This window comes from Choloepus didactylus, chromosome 15 (assembly GCF_015220235.1).
Source record: "Choloepus didactylus isolate mChoDid1 chromosome 15, mChoDid1.pri, whole genome shotgun sequence".
NCBI classification, from domain to species: Eukaryota; Metazoa; Chordata; class Mammalia; order Pilosa; family Megalonychidae; genus Choloepus; species Choloepus didactylus.
Window position 1 is genome coordinate 41,628,364 of NC_051321.1, and position 19,049 is coordinate 41,647,412.

The window sequence follows — 19,049 nt, forward strand, 5'->3', positions numbered from 1 at the left end:
ATGGATCAGAGTTTCTTTCCCTCACTTCCCATTCTATATTCCATAATACCTGAGCATCTAATACTCTGGGGAAGAGCCAAAATTTAGACTTGTCTCTTTGGTCCTCCCCAAAGGTTGCCTTGCTAATCTTATTAGATTTGCAGTCTTGAAAAATAACAACAAAAAAATCAATAGATGCTTTGGCTTCACACAAACCCTTCCAGTCCTTTCACATCCTATTTGTTTTCTACAGTTTTATAATATCTTCCTCTCCCAGTCTCTACTTTGTCTTCTAAATGACATTAGCAGTGGTGATTCTTGGAGCAAAGTATAACTTGAAGGTACACACAAGGAACACCAAGAAATGAGAAACTGGTCCATTCAAAGCTGAGAAGTAGTAACAAGAAGTAAAGATGCTCACCATAACACCTCTATCTTTTCCATCAAGTCAGAAGAGAGCTGAGAGCATGGTATATTCAAGGGAGATTCAGATTTTGGTGAGGTCAAGGAATTAAAAGGAGGATGGAAAATTATTTTGAGGACACAGTGAACAGGAGAATTAGGAAGCATGGGTTTTGCATAGAAAAAAAAAAGGATAAGAAAGAAGGAACTACAACTAACCCACATTTCCTTTTTTAAAAAAATTGGCATAAAGGGAAGACAAAATACTTTGGTGTGTTTGTGTATATGTCCCATATATGAGTCACCAGATGCGCTGGGCCCAACTATACAAAAGGGAAAATGCTTTATCACAACAAATTTGTCAATGCCTACATGTTTCACAAGTAGGGTATTGTGTTTATTCTGATCGTCTCAAGCTTTGAAAGAGAGCTAACTGTAAAGCAAATCTCAAATTCTGGACTTGTTTTTTTAAGGAGTCTACAGGGTTCTTCGACTTTGACAGCACCCAAAGAGTCAATTAAAGATAGACGCAGTATGACAACTGCCATAATATTGCTGTTGTACATAACTCATCAACATTTGATATAGATACTGGCACAATGACACTTTTGGTACATTTTAAAAATATTACAGAATCATAAAATCATGCTGAAAGAAATCATGAAGATTACCTAATTCAGACCCTTTCTTTCAAAGATGAGGAAACTGGGGCTAAAAAAGTGATTTAAGCAAAATGGACAAAGAGGAGACAATATAAATGAAATGTTATATTAAAAAGCAGAGAATTAAAGGGAGTCAAATCAAGAAAAGCAGAGAATCAATAACTTTTAGAAAGAAAAATGTTTTTTAGCTTCATTTTTTACACAGAAAATCACAAATTACATCCTTTCCCTCTTGCAGAAAAAGTCCCAAACCATGTTAAATTAGGTCTTTTCTCAAGTACACTTATTCCTTCAGGCAGGCAAACAACCATACTATCCCTTTTAGAGTCAACCCTCTATATCCCATCACCTAAATGAGACCTTTCAAAAACTAAGTATTGCTGAACCTCAGCAAGGTAAACATGGTTAAAAACTCCTACACCAATCTACGTACTTCTAGAAAAAAATTAGAGGTGGCAAAACCTAAATGTAAAGTGTCCTTTCTTTTAGAAATCAGAAAATAGAGGTGGATAGTTCAGAATTTTTATTGTTTCCAAGACCCTCCAAAGGAGGGGATACTGATTATCTAGAAAAAAAATATGTATGGATGGATCAGGACCTGCATCATCAAGCAATGACAGTGGTCCTTAGCAGTGCTTATTGATAGGTGCATCTCAGAACCAAAGAAATGTAAAATATATATTTTAGAGATAAACTAAAACCTGCCCTAAGGAACTCCAATGGCATTGAAACATCTTTACTCAAGCAAGGGGAAAAAGAGGAAAATTGTACACAACCATATGTTTAACCATTATGTTTCCCATGTATATTTAGAGTCAGCTGTGTATCTGGGAAGATGAAAGGGGACAACCTGTTATCTCTTATTTGATAGAAGAGAAAATTTAAATCCTGAGGATTCAATGGCTTATAAAGGTCTTTCTAACAACAGACAATATCCTTTTAGAGGCTGCTCTTTTCCAAAGCTATGAGATCCACAGACATTAGCAAAGAGTTGATGCCAGTCAGGTATTCTTCTAGCAGTAATTAGTAAAATGACTTTCTGGTTAAGTTTTTGATGCTCCAGATCCTGATCCAGTGATTATACTTACAAAACAGTTTCTAACCTTCAAAGCTGTTGACACCTACACCTTGCAAACTTCATTAATGGGAGAACCCTGGATATATAGCTTGAAACACCTGTCAGTTATCTACCTCAATGAGAAAATTCAGAGTTATGTATAAATAAGTTGATTTATTCATTCATATTCTCTACCCCTCTCCTGTTCTCTCTTCACCTCCCTTTTTCCTTCCTCTGCACCAACAGTACAGAGCAGGGATCTGCAAACATTTGCTGTAAAAGGCCAGACAGTAAATAGTTTAGGCTTTGTGGGCTCTGCCAGGGTAGCATAAAAGCAGCCACAAATGATCTGTAAATGAATGGGAATGGCTGCGTTCCAATAAAACTTTATTTACAAAAACAGACAGAACAGATTTTGCCCTATGGGGCCACTGTTTGCCAACCTCTGGTATAGAGCAAAAGTTCTCAAACTTAAGCTTGCATCAGTGTCACTTATAGGACTTGTTAACATACAGATTTCTGGGCCATACCTTTAAAGTTTCTGATTTATTACAACAAATTTGATTTTACTAGGTCTGGAGTACAGCCTGAGAATTTTCTTTTTTTACAAGTGCCGAATGATGCTTAATATAGCTGGTCCAGAGACCAAACGTTGAAAACAACTGGTAGAAAGTAATGGTCTTATTTCACTCAGTGGAGGACTGAAATGCAATCAACAAGAAAGTAGAAACCACATGCTGCAAACTTGAGTGCTAATTTCCTAAAATATTTCATATGAAGACTTACTGTTAAGTGCCATAATATTATCTGTTCCTGGATGGTGGAAATTTATTCCCATGCGTCCTAAAAAATAAAATAATTTTCTTTTAAGCACAAAGAATGGTTAACTTAATCATTTTAAATACATCATGAAATATGAACATTACAAAGAACTTAGATTAATCTATAGCAGTGCTAACAAAGGCCAAGGCAATTACACCAATTTTAAAATCAAATCATAAAGCACACACATGAAAAGTCTTAAAAGAAAGCCAAAGTCTCAAAAACAGCAAATAAACAAACAAAACAAAACAAAAAAGAAGCTTCCATATAACAGTTTGAAATTTTAACACATCTCCCGCATTCCAATTTAAGCATGCTAACTCCCCAGATTAAGCATTTTATTTAAACAACCATTCATATTACCCTTTGAATTCAAGCAGCAAAATATGACCTCAAAGAAGTATATAAACTTGAAGTTTAGAGGGAATAAAACGATAGTTTCATAGTGGCTCAAAAATGCAATATAATTACCAGATGGCAACCTGAAGAAAGATAGTAAAATTTACATAACAGAAATATTAGGAAACAATGAATGGCCTAAATATCTAGGGTTCTCATGATGGCCTTAATACCAAGTTACATGACTTGGGCATGACACTCATCTCTAGATCTTAATCCTTTTGCCTATATATCAAGGATAGTAAACTTCGGCCCACACTGGCTGGCTGCCTGTTTTTCTAACCCCCTGGGGGGAAAAACTGGTTTTTACTTTTTAAAGAATTGTAAAAACAAAACAAACAAACAAAAACCAATAAACAATAATATGGGACAGATACCACATGGCCTACAAAGCCTAAAATATTTACTCTCTGGACCTTTAAAGAAAAAAGTTTGCCAATCCCTGGTCTGTAAAATGACAAGTCTGTATCAGATGTTTCAAATAATCTCCATTGCTAAGGTAGAAGAGACATACATTTGGTGTGCTTTTTCATTAGTTATTTGGACAAGCATGTGGATGTATCAAAAGAAAAACGAAACAGATCTTACATGAAAAAAAAATGTACACAGTAAGTTTTCCTGACCAATTCTTTCAATAAAATAGTTATTGAAACAATACTTTGTGTAGAGCTAATATCTACAGACTTGGCTCTGCAAGGTTTTCATGTTCAATTATGTCAAGGGTTATGAAATTCTCAGAAAACTGTTACTTTTATTTCACTACTATTGTTTAAATAAATAAATGTCAACAGTATTTGAGGGGATAGTGGTGCAGAGAAACCTGGAGCAAAGGTAGAAGTGACCAACTTTTACAACAAATACTATATTATCTATAATTGCAAAAGATGAGTAAGTATTAAACTGTTATGGCTGACAGGAAGCAAACATCATCATCAAGCCCATTTGTCCCAAAAGAGAGGCATTGCAGTGGATAAAACAGCATTTACCTCAAAGAAAAAGAGAAGATCAAGAATTCCTAGTCAAATGAGTTTTTGTCTACTTGAGGCCACTCTAATCTCTTCGAGACCTCAGGTCACAACAATTCCAATGATTCAGTGAAAGGCCATTTTATATGAAGGGGGACAGAAAAAAACAAAACCATCAAAAGTATAAGGTCACTTTTATGGATGTATATGTATATTTAAAGAATGGAAAATGTCAAAAATTGATGGATACTGATGAAAGTGTTCAATATTACCATGAAACATTACAAGACTTTTAGTAAAAATCATTGAATTTTTATTATTTTAAATCTCCTTATAAGGAGGAAGATATTGCCTCTTTCTCTAGTTTTGTGGAAACTACTCTACTAGTATTTATATCATAGTAAACTCTTTTTTTAGAATATATTTTAATGTTTTCTATAGAAAAATTCATATTAGCACAGTATCCTCTCCTATTTAATATAGGAGAATAATAAAAATAACCTATTTTTATAGGTTTTGTAGGCCTTTTCAATATTTACTAGAAGCTAAGTATTAGGAGTTTCAAAGACTATCCATTGTTAAGAGACATGTTTCACAATATCTACATGATTAATTTCTCTATGTGCTTTCTGTTTTTCTAGCTTCTGAGTCATTTTAGAGTCCCTGAAAAATAGTCTAAACCATCTGCAATGAGTGTGAGCACCTACCACCACCTTGATGGGAACTAATAGGAAAATTTAAAGCAAAATTTGTCACCAGAACAAGGCTTTGACTCAGTAGGAGAATTCCCATTCTGTATTAACTTAGCTACATCAATGTTCCCTCCATTATTTTCAAGACCTTATTTGGATTTATTACCATCATGGCATCCATGAGAACTGGATGTGATTTACTCTAATGCAGCTCTCATCACATTCTGGACAAATAAAATTAATAGTGCCAAGATAGCAGCATAGGAAGGTATGGAATTTAGTTAATCCTCTAGAGGGACTCCTAACTGCCAGGAACAACTAAATAAATAGTCTGGAACAACTGTTTCGGGGACATCTGTGACTGGATACACATCATGCACCAGTCTGGAATGGGTGAAAGGGCCAAGACCATGGCATAGAACTGGAAATTTGATACTGATTATATACTCTCCTCCTGAAACCTGGGCCCATCTGGTCTGGGAAAATCTGATTGGGGTAATCAAGGAAACCAGATGCCTAGAGAACAAAAAATTACAAGTCATATTAGGAAAAACAAAGATATGGCCCAGCCAAAGAAACAAACTTACACTTCAAATGAGACACAGGAGTTGAAACAACTAATTAAACATATTCAAGCAAATCTTCCAAATAAAATTAACATGTTAAAGGAAAATGTGGCAAAAGAGATGAGAGATACAAAGAAAAGACTGGGTGACCATAAGGAAGAATGCATAAGCTTGAAAAATCAAACAGCAGAACTGATGGGAATGAAAGGCACAATACAAGAGATGAAAAACACAATGGAGACATACAACAGCAGATTTGAAGAGGCAGAAGAAAGGATTCATGAACTAGAGGACAAAACATTTGAAATGCTACACACAAAAGAACAGACAGAGAAAAGAATGGAAAAATAAGGGTAGCATTTCATGGAATTGAATGATAACGTGAAGCACATGAATATATGTGTGATGGGTGTCCCAGAAGGAGAAGAGAAGGGAAAGGGGGCAGAAACAATAACGGAGGAAATAATTACTGAAAATTTCCCATCTCTTATGAAAGACATAAAATTACAAATGCAAGAAGTACAGCATATCCCAAACAGAATAAATCTGAATAGACCTACTCCAGGACACTTAATAATCAGATTATCAAATGTCAAACACAAAGAGAGAATTCCAAAATCAGCAAGAGAAAAACGATCCATCATGTACAAGGGAAGCTCGATAAGACTATGTGCAGATTTCTCAGTAGAAACCATGGAGGTAAGAAAGCAGTTGCATGATATATTTAAGACACTGAAAGAGAAAAACTGCCAACCAAGAATTCCATATCTGGTAAAACTGTCCTTTAAAAATGAGGTAGAAGTTAAAATATTTTCAGACAAACAGACACTGAGAGAGTTTGTGAACAAGATACCTGCTCTACAAGAAAAACTACAGGGAGCACTACAGGCAGATAGAAAAAGATGAGAGAGAGGTTTAGAGAAGAGCGTAGAAATGAAGACTATGAGTAAGGGTAAAAAGAGAGAGAAAAAATAAAAATAAAATAAGACATGACATATAAAATCCAAAAGACAAAATGTTGAGTGAAATTAGCCAGAAACAAAAGGACAAATACTGTATGGTCTCACTAATATATACTAACATTAATGAGCAAACCTTGAGAGTTAAAGTTGAGAACACAGGTTATCAGGAGATAGAAAGAAGGTAGAGATTGGACATTTGATGCTGAAGGAGTACAGAATGTTCAACAGGATTGATTGTATAGATCCAGAAACAGCACAATACTGTGTGATGGTAGCACAATATTGTAAGTACTCTGAACAAAGATGAACATGAGTACTGTTGAAAGAGGAAGGCTAGGGACATGTATGACACCAGAAGGAAAGACAGACGATAAAGACTGGGATTGTTTAACTTAGCAAAACCTAGAGGGGTCAATAATGGTGATTAAATGTACCAATACAAGAATGTTTTTACATGAGGGAGAACAAATGAATGTCAGCATTGCAAGGTGTTGAAAATTGATTATATAGGGGGAAAAAATAAAATTAATGCAAACTAGAGTCAATAGTTAACAGTAACATTGTAATATCTTTCATTAACTGCAACAAAGGCAATATGCCAAAGCTAAATGTCTGTAAGAGGGGGATATAAAGGAACGGTATGGGATTCTTGGTGGTGGTGTTGTTGTCTGACCTTTTCATTGTATTTTTTTTTTCTTCTAGCTTTTATTTTTTATGCTTCATTTTCTTCCTCCTCTTTTATGTTTCTTTGCAGAAGAAATGGAAATGTCCTATAGATTGTGGAGGTGGATGCAAAACTATGTGATTACACCAGGGATCATGGATTGCTTACTTAGGATGGATTGTATGGTGTGCGAATAAAACTGTTTAAAAATAAGCAGAGGGATATAAGTACTGGAGAAAATGTGGAGAGAGGAATGTACCTATTCACTGTTGGTGGGGAAGGAAAATGGCACAGCCCATCTGGAGGCAGTGTGATGGTGACACAGGAAGCGAAGTATGGGGTGCCATATGTTCCTGTAACACTATTATTAGGTGTATACTTGGAGGAATTGAAAGTGGGGACGTAAGTGGACATTTGCACACTGGCTCTTTGTGGCGGCAGTATTCATGATTTGAAATGGATAGAAGTGGCCTAATCGTACATCAATTGATAAACCCAATGGTGAACTGTGGTGTATATGTACAATGGAATATAGAGCAGTGGCAAGACGGAAGTTGTGAGGTATGCAACTAGGTGAATGGACCTTGAGGACAGTATGTTGAGCGAAATAAGCCAGAAATGAAAATAAAAACATTATAACATCTCACTAATATAGACTAACGATAATGTGCAAACTCTGAGAATTCAATCTGGGAGCATGGGTTATCAGGCGTAGACTTACTGTAAAGATTCCTAGATTGTAAGCTCTTACAGCAGTTACATCTATTCATGAGTTGTAACAGCTATTTCTAAATTCTGAGATGTTGAGCTGTTTGTGTGTGACCTGTTCAGTCCCTGGAGTTTCAGGTGTCTATATGGTATCTGGAACTCAGAGCCAGAGTTCAGCAGCTCTAGATGTCAGAATGCCCCATGCACTATTAAAGAGGACGAAAAGGAAATCAGACTTCAATTGGAGATATGAACAAAATGGACTTGGTTGAGACTGGGGTGCACTAGACTAAAGGGTAGAGGATGATATTGACTGTGTTTTAAAACTTTAGCTTCTGTGTGAGACCAAAGGAAGAGATGTTTATTTGGTACAAAATCTATATTTTCTGTAGCACACTATATAATTTAACTTGTATGGTCAGTTTATTAAAACACAGTAATTACATGGAACCTTGAATAGGGAATGAGATCTGGTTGGTTTATACAGGTTAGCATGAAGCCCCAACACATCCCAGAGTAATCTGGGTGGAGAATAAAAAGTATTTGCAAAGCCCCCTTGAGCGATGGGGGAAAATGTAGAAATACTAAACTTCTCTACCTGAGGAATTCCTGATATTCTCACAAGCACTGGGGACTACCTGTTTAGTAGGCTGAGTCCTCGATGTTGGGGCTTGCCCCTATAAAGCTTGTTACCGCAAAGAAGAGGATAAAACTACTTGTAGTTGTGCCTAAGAGTCACCCCCAGAGGACCTGTTCTGTTGCTCAGATGTGGCCTCTCTCTCTAAGCCAACTCGGCAGGTGAACTTGCTGCCTTCCCCCCAACATGAGACATGACTCCCAAGGGTGTAGGTCTCCCTGGCAACGTGGGACAGGCCTCCTGGGGATGAGCCTGGATCTGGCATCGTAGGATTGAGAAAGCCTTCAGGACCAAAAGGGGGAAGAGAAATGAAACAAAATAAAATTTCAGTGACTGAGAGATTTCAAATGGAGTCAAGAGATCATTCTGGAGGTTACTCTTATGCATTATATAGATATGCCCTTTTAGTTTTTAGTTTATTAGAACAGCTAGAAGGAAACACCCGAAACTGGTGAACTGCAATCCAGTATCTTTGATTCTTGAAGATGATAGTATAACTTGATAGCTTATATGGTGTGACCATGTGATTGTGAAAACCCTATGGCTCACACTCCCTTTATCCAATGTATGGACAGATGAGTAGAAAAATGGGGAAAAAATTAAATGAATAATAGGGAATAAGGAGGGGTATGGAATGTTTTGGGTGTTTTTTAATGTTTATTTTTATCCTTAGTCTTATTATTTGGAGTAATGAAAATGTTCAAAACTATGATGACACTGTGAACACTTTTTTACACTTTGGATGACTGTATCTGAATATATTTCAATAAAATTGCATTTAAAAAATTAATAGTAAATACCCAGTCATTGGAAAAATCTACCTAGAAACCAATCAAGAATTCAAAATCACTGCCCATTAGAACTTTAAAAAAAGGCATTTACAGAGGCTGTCTTCAATCTTTGACCAAGGAACGTACAGAGGATAGCACAGTACTAAAAACGAAGGATGCTCCCTAAACATTCCTAGGTTAATAAAGGGTTATCAGAAGAAACCAAACAAGCCCAAATTTGGTTCGCTTTCATTCAACTTTTATTTCCTGTGTCTACAATCATTTATGATAAAGTGTTCTATTGTTTACAACTACTACCTCAAATAGTAGTTTTTGTATTTTCTGGAACTACTTTTCTTCCCAAGTTTAAAGGGAAGGCCCTCTCTGTAGTCCTCCAGAAGCTGGTGAACATACCTGCATTGACCCCACTTTAGCCTTTCCATGAGGTCTTTTCAGACTTTTCAGCCTGGAAAGATGAAACTGAGAGGAAGCTTGGTTGTTTTCTAATTATCATTCTGTATCTCACACTGATTATTTCCAATCTAATCTTTCTTAAAATATTGTGAAACAAGACCCTTTGGCAGGGTTTTGCAGATGAAGGTATCGTGATTGTTGAAGAGCAGAAAGCATTTTACTTTCCCTAGTGTTCTCCCTAATTCTGTTGGCCTCTTTGACTTCAAATGGGTCTCTGGATCAATGTCACGAACAAAAAGATTTTTGTAAGAAATTCTGGGTCAACACCAGAGCTTAGAACCAGTTATCTAAATATAATCTAATTTTTCCCCAATGAAATGCCTCCCCCAAATTACTTTAGTAAAACCACTTATGGATTCTTTAAGCTAGTTTCTTTACTCCTTAAAAAATAAACATTTAGATTACAAAAGAATGTATTTTCAATGGAGAACAATTGAACAATATGGAATAATGAAGAAAACAAGATCACACTTAAAAATAACCACTGTTAATATTGTGACTTATAGTCTTTCAGTTCAGAGAGTATGTGTGGGTAAAGTTTTCTTTTTTTAAAAAACAGAATTACTTTATACATTTTTTTTACTTGAGTTTCACAGTTACTAGCGGATTTTGTAGGGGAGAGAAAATATATAACAGTAAACAAGAAACTGATTCTAAATTCAAATGAGGCAGTTTCTTTTTTCTTCCTTTTGTCCTACAAATATTGCTGTTTAATGAGCTGTGAAAATCAAATGTGTGATATCTGGTGATTTTTGTTAATGCAGTCTAGTCCTGCCAGTGTGACATTTTGTCACCTGTCCGTGGTCTGCTATTTTTAAATTGTTCTTGTCAGCTAGCTATCTTTTAAGTATAGTGTAAAATATAAGGTTTCAAAAACTGGAAGGCCTACTTGGTTTCATTGAGTTAAATGATGTGAAAATCCGAGACTGTGTCCCACTTTCTTACTGCACAAGGTCTGGTAAATGAGGAAGAGGAGAAAAGGAGAAAGAGGATGAAGAATAGGGTTACAGTTGGTTATTCAGACTGTAAAAATCACATCTCATAAGCTCAATTAACATTCACATTTAAAGACTAATCAAAAAAACTACCTCTATTAATACTCAAAATTTCAGGGCCCAAATAAATCTATGCTTTAATACAGCCCAAATTGGATTTTTTTAAATGGAATATGAAAGTCATCTTCTCACTTCTACAATGTTATGTGTAGGGAACAATTGCTATAGTTTCTTCTAATCACCTACCATCTATGCTCCAAAAGGTGAGTACTTTAGAGTGCTTCACATAACAGAGTGTGAGTGCTGTGTTCTAGAAAGAGTTATGGGTAAAATGCATATTCTACTGGATTCTATTCCCCACCAATGTTCTCTAGATGTAATAAATAATATGATATATGAGAATATAGTGAAAAAACTTTAATCCCTTTTAAGAAAAAATGATAAAATATCGGTACTATAATATTCTAAATACACTCCAAATTACCAAGAAGCAAAAGGTATGGGCTTAGATCTCCAGTCAAATCCTGGTTTCTTCACATACCAGTAGTGGAAAATTTTTGGCAAGTTACTAATTTCTTTGTGCCTCAGTTTCATCATTCCAGGCTGTATTCAAGGCCAATTAAATCAGAACTTCTGCAGGGAGTACACAGATATAACTTTTTTTCTTTTAAAATTTTCAGATAATTGCAATGGTATATTTAAAGGATAATCAGGCAAATTAGTGTGAGGTACCTATAAAACAAACAATCAATTTCTACCTACTGTACCCCTCCCTCAAGACCATATAGATCAAGAACAAGCAATTCTTGCTGACTCAGAACCCATCCTAACAATTTGTGGAATCTGCTAACTTTTATATAAGATAAATTAATATGAGCTGAAGGAAGGTAGCATAAAAATAGAACTGAGACGACTGAAGCTACCAGAGTAAATAAAGGGAGAGCAGTCTTCTTGGAACAAAGAAGTAAATGAAATCTAATCAAAGTACACTTTTTCTAAAACAAGGGTGACCTCAACATTTCATAAATCAGACCAATTTTGTTAAAGTTACTATAATAATAAATTTAAACTGTGATGAATAAAGAAAAATGCCAACTTTCTCATCAATTTAAATGTTTTAAAGCACTTTTACCAGAAGATAACTAATTTTCTGCAAATTCTTTCAGTATATATTTGAAAAGCAAATCCTTCAATATCAGGCTTTAATTGACAACTTGCTCTTTTCATTTTTCAAATCTCAGTTTCATGAATGGTGAAGAAAGAGAAAATTCAAATATATAAAAATTCTCATCAGGCACCATCCCCACGTGGTCAGCCAGACCTACTCTCTGTTATAAGAGGGAGATTGCATGGGATGAGGGAAAGGTGATTCCTTTCTGTTTTTTTGTGAAGATTCCCAATATATTGTGCTTCCTCAGCCCAGGGAAAGGACCTTGCTTTGCAATATCATCTACTCTATCCAGTGCATTGTGGTTGGTATTTCCTTATAATTCTCTCTCATCACTTCGTCCTCTTTAATATTAACACTAAGGATAATACAATTAATCAAACCTAATGATCCTTGGTTTTCACAAGGGTTTCCCAGGGGCTGTGAACCCTTATCATTAGTAGCAATTCAGGAGACAGCTGCAAGCAAGGTAGAGGCATGAACCTTTTTCCCTATCTCTTATCCTACCTCTCCCTATGCCACAAATCTTCTTAATCCCCACGGTTATGAGGAAAAGCTGGATTTCCTGTCAATCTACTAGAAATGAAAGTGGAGAATAATTAATCCCTCCCACCCAGGCCTCATTCCTACGTCTGCCAACCCAAGGACTTCTGACCTTGGAAAAGGAATAAGGAACAATTTTCATTAGTTCATCACCCTTCTCAAAATCCTCCCTACCACCTCTTGGAGGCCTTCTCTCGAAAAAGGAAGAGTTACTCAGATACGGTCAGAGACAACAGGTCATTATTATATGTTACTCTGTTATAGTCAAACACTGTAGTTTAAATCTTTAAGAAGCGAAAAAAAATTAGTCTAATTTTTATTTAAATAAGAGTTCTGTGATCTAATCAATACCGCAGGAGACAGTCTTCAGTGTGTTGTGAAGAAAGCTCAATTTGACTTTTCCTCCACATTACTAGATATTTTTATCATGGAGGAAGAGATAGGCAACCTTCTCAAATTTCCTACAAATATCTTCAAGGCTGACAGTGAAGTGTGAACAAGGTTGAAAACTGTTAAAGCTCATCTACTTTATTCATTGCTTCCTGAACTTTCTATTGCTGTCATCTCTCCCACTTTTTAATTTCCTGTATCAAGAGAACAACTGAATGAAAGAGATTTCTTGTTGAATACATTTCTAAGAAGAAAAATCACTGTGAACTTATTTTCACCATGTTCACTCTAAGCACATCATGAAGTACTTTATTCTACACCAATATGAAATACTATATTATTTTCTTTACATCATTCAGATACGAAATTTTGGAAAGCCAACATAACTTAATTAGGATTATGTTCCTTTCTCCTTTAGGTGGTTTTGAAAATGATAAAACATTTATCCTTCAATAATCAGTAGTTATCTATGGCAAATACAAAATTTTGACAACTTGTATTTTAAAGTTTTCAACATTTAGCTGTAATCTAGTTGGAAGGAAATAAATATTGCCTGGAAACAAAGGCTTAATTTACTAAGTAGGCCAGGCAGTCGGCACACCACTATCACCTAGAGCAAAAAAGGGCAGATAACATCTGAGCAATTTCTAGAGCTGGGGACTTTATTTGAGCTTCACACTACTTTACGAAGTAGGTGATTAATTTTAATGATGAGGATGCTGAGGCTTTGAAGAGGTTAACTAATTTATCCAGATGACAGACAACCAGAGGCAGAACCAGGATTCAAATCCAGGTTTGAATGACTACAAAGTCAGAAAGGCTGATTTGACATTTCATGTCCTATACAGAAAATATAAAATGTCTGAAAGGATGTTAACAAAAATAATACCATTTATTCTCTCTAGGTAATGGGTCCCAGAAGATTTATTCTTACTTTCCTTTGTGTCCTTTTAAACACTATTTGAATTTCTTACAATGAGCAAGAATGTATTTTTTCTAAAGAAAATTGAGATCCAGAGAAAACTACCAGAACAAACATAAAAAAAGCCAATTACATTTTAACTTGAGTTTTGAGACTCAAAATAGTGTTCCTAAGTTCAAATGGCAGAAGAAGATACTGAAGGTTATTACTCAGCCTTAGGAAAGAATGAAGTTCTAAGAAAAAAGAAGTTCTGATACAGCCACTATGTGATGAACGTGGAAGACATCATGGTGAGTCAAGTAAGTCAGAAACAAAGGGACAGATATTGTATGATTCCACTTATATTAAATAGCTAGAATACGAAAATTCATAAAGACAGTAAGTAGAGCACCGGTTAGAAGTGGAGGGGTAGAGGAACAGGAAATTAATGAGGTGATGGGAAAATTCTGGTAATGGATGGTGGTAAGGGTAGCACAACATCATGAACATGATATACAATGGGATTAATCACATTGAATGGTATGCTGGAAGTGGTTGAGACGGGAAGGTGATTTGTGTATATATTTTCCACAATTTTGAAAAAAAGAGAGAGATACTAACTATTGCATTGTTAAATGCAATACATGATCCTGGCTTGGATCTAATAATGTAAGCGAAAATGCTCAAAGGACATTATTGGGACATAAAATAAAAATTGGAGTATAGACTGTAAGCTTTATATCTATGTTAAATTTCATGAACTTGATAAATGTATTTAAGATGGTTATGTAAGCGAATATCCTTGTTCTTAGGAAATATACATGGATGTGTTAAGTGATCAAGGAGCATGATGTATATACAACTTACTCTCAAATGTTTAGAAAACAGACAAGTGAACAAATGGATGGACAGATGGATAAATGCGTATGATAGACAAGTAGAGACAATGATACGACAAATGTGGCAAATGTCAAAAGCTGTTGGATCTGGGTATCTGGATAGAGATGTGTTGGAGTTCTCTGTATGGGTTTTGTGTTATTTTTGTGACTGTCCTGTAATTTTGAAACTATTTCAAAATAAAAAGTAAAAAAAAAAAAAAAAAAAAAAAAAAAAACTGAAGTAGGAGGAAAAACAAGATGGAGCAGAGGGAAGTGTTTTTGGACAGACTTATACAGAAGCTACATGGTAGTCTCCACCCTACTATCCTTCTCTTGAAGCTCGAGCCACCTATATATTTACATCTCTTATTAGAGAGATTCTCTCTATGAGTTTATCTTAAGGAAAAGCTATGTACTCATCCATGGCAGCATTATCTTTAATGGACAAAAAACTGGAAATTACCTAAGAGTCCAAAATTAAGGCCTATCAATAAAACAGATGCTAAAAAGACTAGGTAGAAACATGGATCCTGTTTATCATGTGGGAAATAGAAAAATAAAGGACCATTACAACATTATTTCTAATTTTTAGTTACCTTTCTGTTCTTATAATTTCCCCCACTTTATGAAGTAAAAGCTTACTTAAAACATATGTATGTTAAAGCTATGATAGAAGTTATAAGGAACAAACACATGGTGCCTTAAACCAGATCTAAGTCTCGCAACTGAAAACAGGACAAAAAAAGTTCAAACACTCTAACCAGAAGACAGTGACATGGTGATGGAATTGACCACAGGGAAGTAGTCCACTCATAGAAAATTACTGTGGGTGGTATGATGAACTGAGAAGTTGCAACCATATTGAGGCAGGTTAAGTACCTCCTAACTTGTGAGGAGATACTGTACCTGCTAGCACAGTAAGCTGTTATAGATGAAACCTCATATATGAAATGTAGTGAAGAGAGCTATGCAGAGGTAGTTGCACATGCAATAAAAAGAAAAAAGGCCATCAGATGGCATAACATATTACATTACTCCATAAATGAGGAACCCTCCTTACGTCTACCACTGCTACTTTCAACTGGGCACAACAGCTCATGCTTAAAAAAATACTCACAAAATTCTGCATAATTATTTTATAGACTATAATCTAAGAGCCTTTCATAATCTTTTATTCCTAGAAGAGTGAAAGGCCAAGACAAAAAAAAAAAAAGGTATACACACAGGCTGAATATTTTAGAATAATTCGGAGAGGCTTATAGCTATCTGTGGTAGAGAAGGAGGAGAGATGTAGCCTTAAAAGATACTAAAAACACAAAACAGTCTGTGAATATTGTTGGGTTTTTAACACCATTTTCATTTCTAAGTGAAATATGCTTTAAATTACCACATACCTAATCTTCTAACTAAAGAAAGATGTGGTAAGTGATGAAATATAACAATGAATAAATGGGAGATTTTGTTTGTTTGTTTGTTTGTTTTAACTTATGAATGTTTTAATATATAGCTTTTCCCACAATCCTTTATTTCTTCAATATCCTGTTATCTACTTTCTCTTCACTGGAAATTGAGGAAAGCAGCAGAAAATCATGAGTACGAAAAGAAATTAATGAAATGGATTTCTAGGGTGACTTGAAGAAATGAATGCCAGGTGTGCTCAGTCATTCACACCCTATATATGGGTCTGAAGATAACCAGAGGAGATCAAATTTCTCACCACTCTAGAGGACATAGGGGTCAATATAAGATGGGCACCCCTGTGGCTAACCCTTCACAGCTTTCAGATATTTAGACCCTAAACCCCAAGTAGAATGCATATTTCCACAGATAATTTCCATTATAGTATTATAAAATTAAAATATCACAGTGCCCCTAAAAAGTTCTAACATCAGCATTTAACCCAACTTCATGGGGACTCTAAAGTCCTAAAACTGCTGACCTTGTGACTTTCTGTCTTATATTTAACTGAAAATGTTTATATTCTTTAAAACATTTTCCTTGCATTTTAGATTCAGGAAATGCAGAGGATTGCTGGCTACTCTTAAGTTTGTATAGTCATACTTCCTAAACCAGGAGAGTGATTGTTTTAACAAAATGGAACCCTTTTGTATGACATTTTCTGAAATGGTCTTTGGAGACTGATTTACTAAATCTCATACTTCCTTGCAGTATACCTGGACTTCCAAATGCATAAAGCTCATAAAATCTGACTTCTGGTCTCATGCTGTAACCATGACCTCAGCTACCCAACACATGCTTCTGACAGACATTATTGATTAAAGCAGGCAACTTGATTATCACAGGTAGCTGAAACCAAGTTTAAAAAAAAAAAAAAAACTTTAAATACATTCTACAATGCTTTACAGAAACAAAAACAAAAACAAACAAAAAAAACAAAACAAAATCACAATTAATAAAAAGCTGATTTTTCTTTAAAACACCAAGCAAGGAATGGACATATGAATATTCCTAACCTGCAAAATGATTCCTCCACATTATATCAGCGAAACTCATTGGTGGGCCACTGGGAGGGTAGTGTTTACCTTTCAGAGGCTCATGATCAGTCCTTATCATATCCATTAAGGAATTCTCCAATGAGTGCAAGTTAAAAGTGTCATAGGGCCTACTCCGGTCCTAAAAATAAAAACACAGAAGAAGATGGTACATAAAATTACTTTATAAAATTAACACCATTTTATTTGCTTCTGCTACAGATTGATATGAATTAAAGTTACAGATAGCACTAAGAACACAGTCATTCTTTTCATTAAGAATAATAAGTTGGCAACATTAAGTTTAAAACAAGTTTCCATAACTAAATAAAATTTCAGTTTTTTTCCCTAATATTCTATAATGTATATGTCCCACTACTTCAGATTGACTTTCTCTCAAATGAATTAAAAAATAAATTCAAAAGGAAAAGAGACAAGTGAATTGGGTCTGTCCTCCACCCTCCATTCTCTGGCCCCACTGTGGTACACATGAATAGATTTTTTTCCAGAGAAAGACCATTATTAAGAACTCTCAGATTACAAACAAAACAACTTTCCTAAAAAGTCAAAAGGTTATTGTAATTGTAATTTCATTTTATTGGGTGTCTTTAATATTTATGACTGATAAATTTTGTACTTTAGATACACTTTTTAAAAAATAAAAACGAGTTCAAAGCACTAAAATTCTTCTTGAAAAAAAAAGTATGAAAAAACTTTAACCCAAGGTAGAATTTTTGTGATATTAGGTTCAAATACATTTTGAATATAGAGAGCTAAGGCAAATTAAGTGGGGGGAAAAAACTGTTCCAACATATTTCACTAAAGCCCGTGGGAAACAATCACCCTACAAGCTACTCTTAGTAGCTTGAGCTAAAGGGAAATAAAGCTAGTGGCCTATCTTAATACCATAGAACAGATCTAGTTTGCTTTTTAAGAAAAACAATCAAGACAAACCAAAACAGATCAACCAAATCAAAATACAGCAATGAGAGATTATTTTCAGGGTCCTGAACAGTTTATCCTGCCTTACAAATGATCACTTATCCTCTCCTATGGACTACAGAAGAACAGAATGACTGCCTAGATGAGAAAAGGATACAACAGGCAAAAAGCCTCAACTACAATGACCACTTTCTAGGTTAAGTCTAAAAGTCTTGGGAAGCTATTTTCTTCTGATTACTGAAAAGCTTGGCTTTATATCTATCCAGGGAAGCAGAAAGTGGAAAGAGGAAGGTGACATTTCCTCAGTCTGGGCCTGAAATTCCTCTCTCTATAAGAGAGAAGGTTGAACTACATGATTTCTATATCACTAACAGCTCTATACTTAGAAACAAAAACAAAAACAAAAACTCAGAGATGAGAGAGAAGTAGGGATATAGGGTGGAAAAGTTTCCAAACACCAAAGACAGAAATTCCCTTTCTACAAATCTTTAATGTACAAATTGAGAGCCGACTCCCCTATTGGGTCCTGATAATTCACAGATGAACATAGTCTCTGTTTGCAAGTGACTAGTAGAGAGATAACCAATTAAAATGAGAGTTTGACAAGTGCTTTGACAGAGGCATGTGTACAATACAATGTAAACTAAGTCATCTATTCCATGAAGAACATACGTATGTGTATTATAATTATTTTTTTATTTTTAAATCAAATACTGTAGAGTCCTAGATTTGAATCTGTACCTGCCCATTTGACTAGCTATGAGGCTAGTTTTAGTTATTCTCAAAATCCCCAGTGTCCTCAAAGGTAAAGAGAATCAGGTTGAAATCTGTTAGGTATTTACTCACATTGTGTTTGCCAAAGAGGAAGTACTCAACATTTCTTAGTTTGCTGTCCCCCTTCTACCTACATCCCTTTTTTTTTTCTTTTTAACATCCATCAGTTACTTCTCTTTCCTACCCAAAGGAAAATAACATGGCATA

General features: G+C 35.1%; 1 protein-coding gene across 8 annotated transcripts in view; it reads right to left on the reverse strand.

Moving 5' to 3' along the window:
* Positions 1–19,049, reverse strand: part of CPEB3 (cytoplasmic polyadenylation element binding protein 3) — a 219,073-nt gene that overhangs the window by 131,955 nt on the left and 68,069 nt on the right. For 6 of the 8 annotated variants that reach the window (XM_037805175.1, XM_037805173.1, XM_037805176.1 and 3 more), the window contains exons 3-4: positions 17,109–17,268; positions 2,887–2,943 (exon numbers count right to left, since the gene is read on the reverse strand). In XM_037805175.1, the coding sequence (XP_037661103.1) occupies positions 2,887–2,943; positions 17,109–17,268 (217 nt within the window). The remainder of the gene's footprint in view (positions 1–2,886; positions 2,944–17,108; positions 17,269–19,049) is intronic. The other 2 variants (XM_037805178.1, XM_037805177.1) reach the window with 1 other exon arrangement.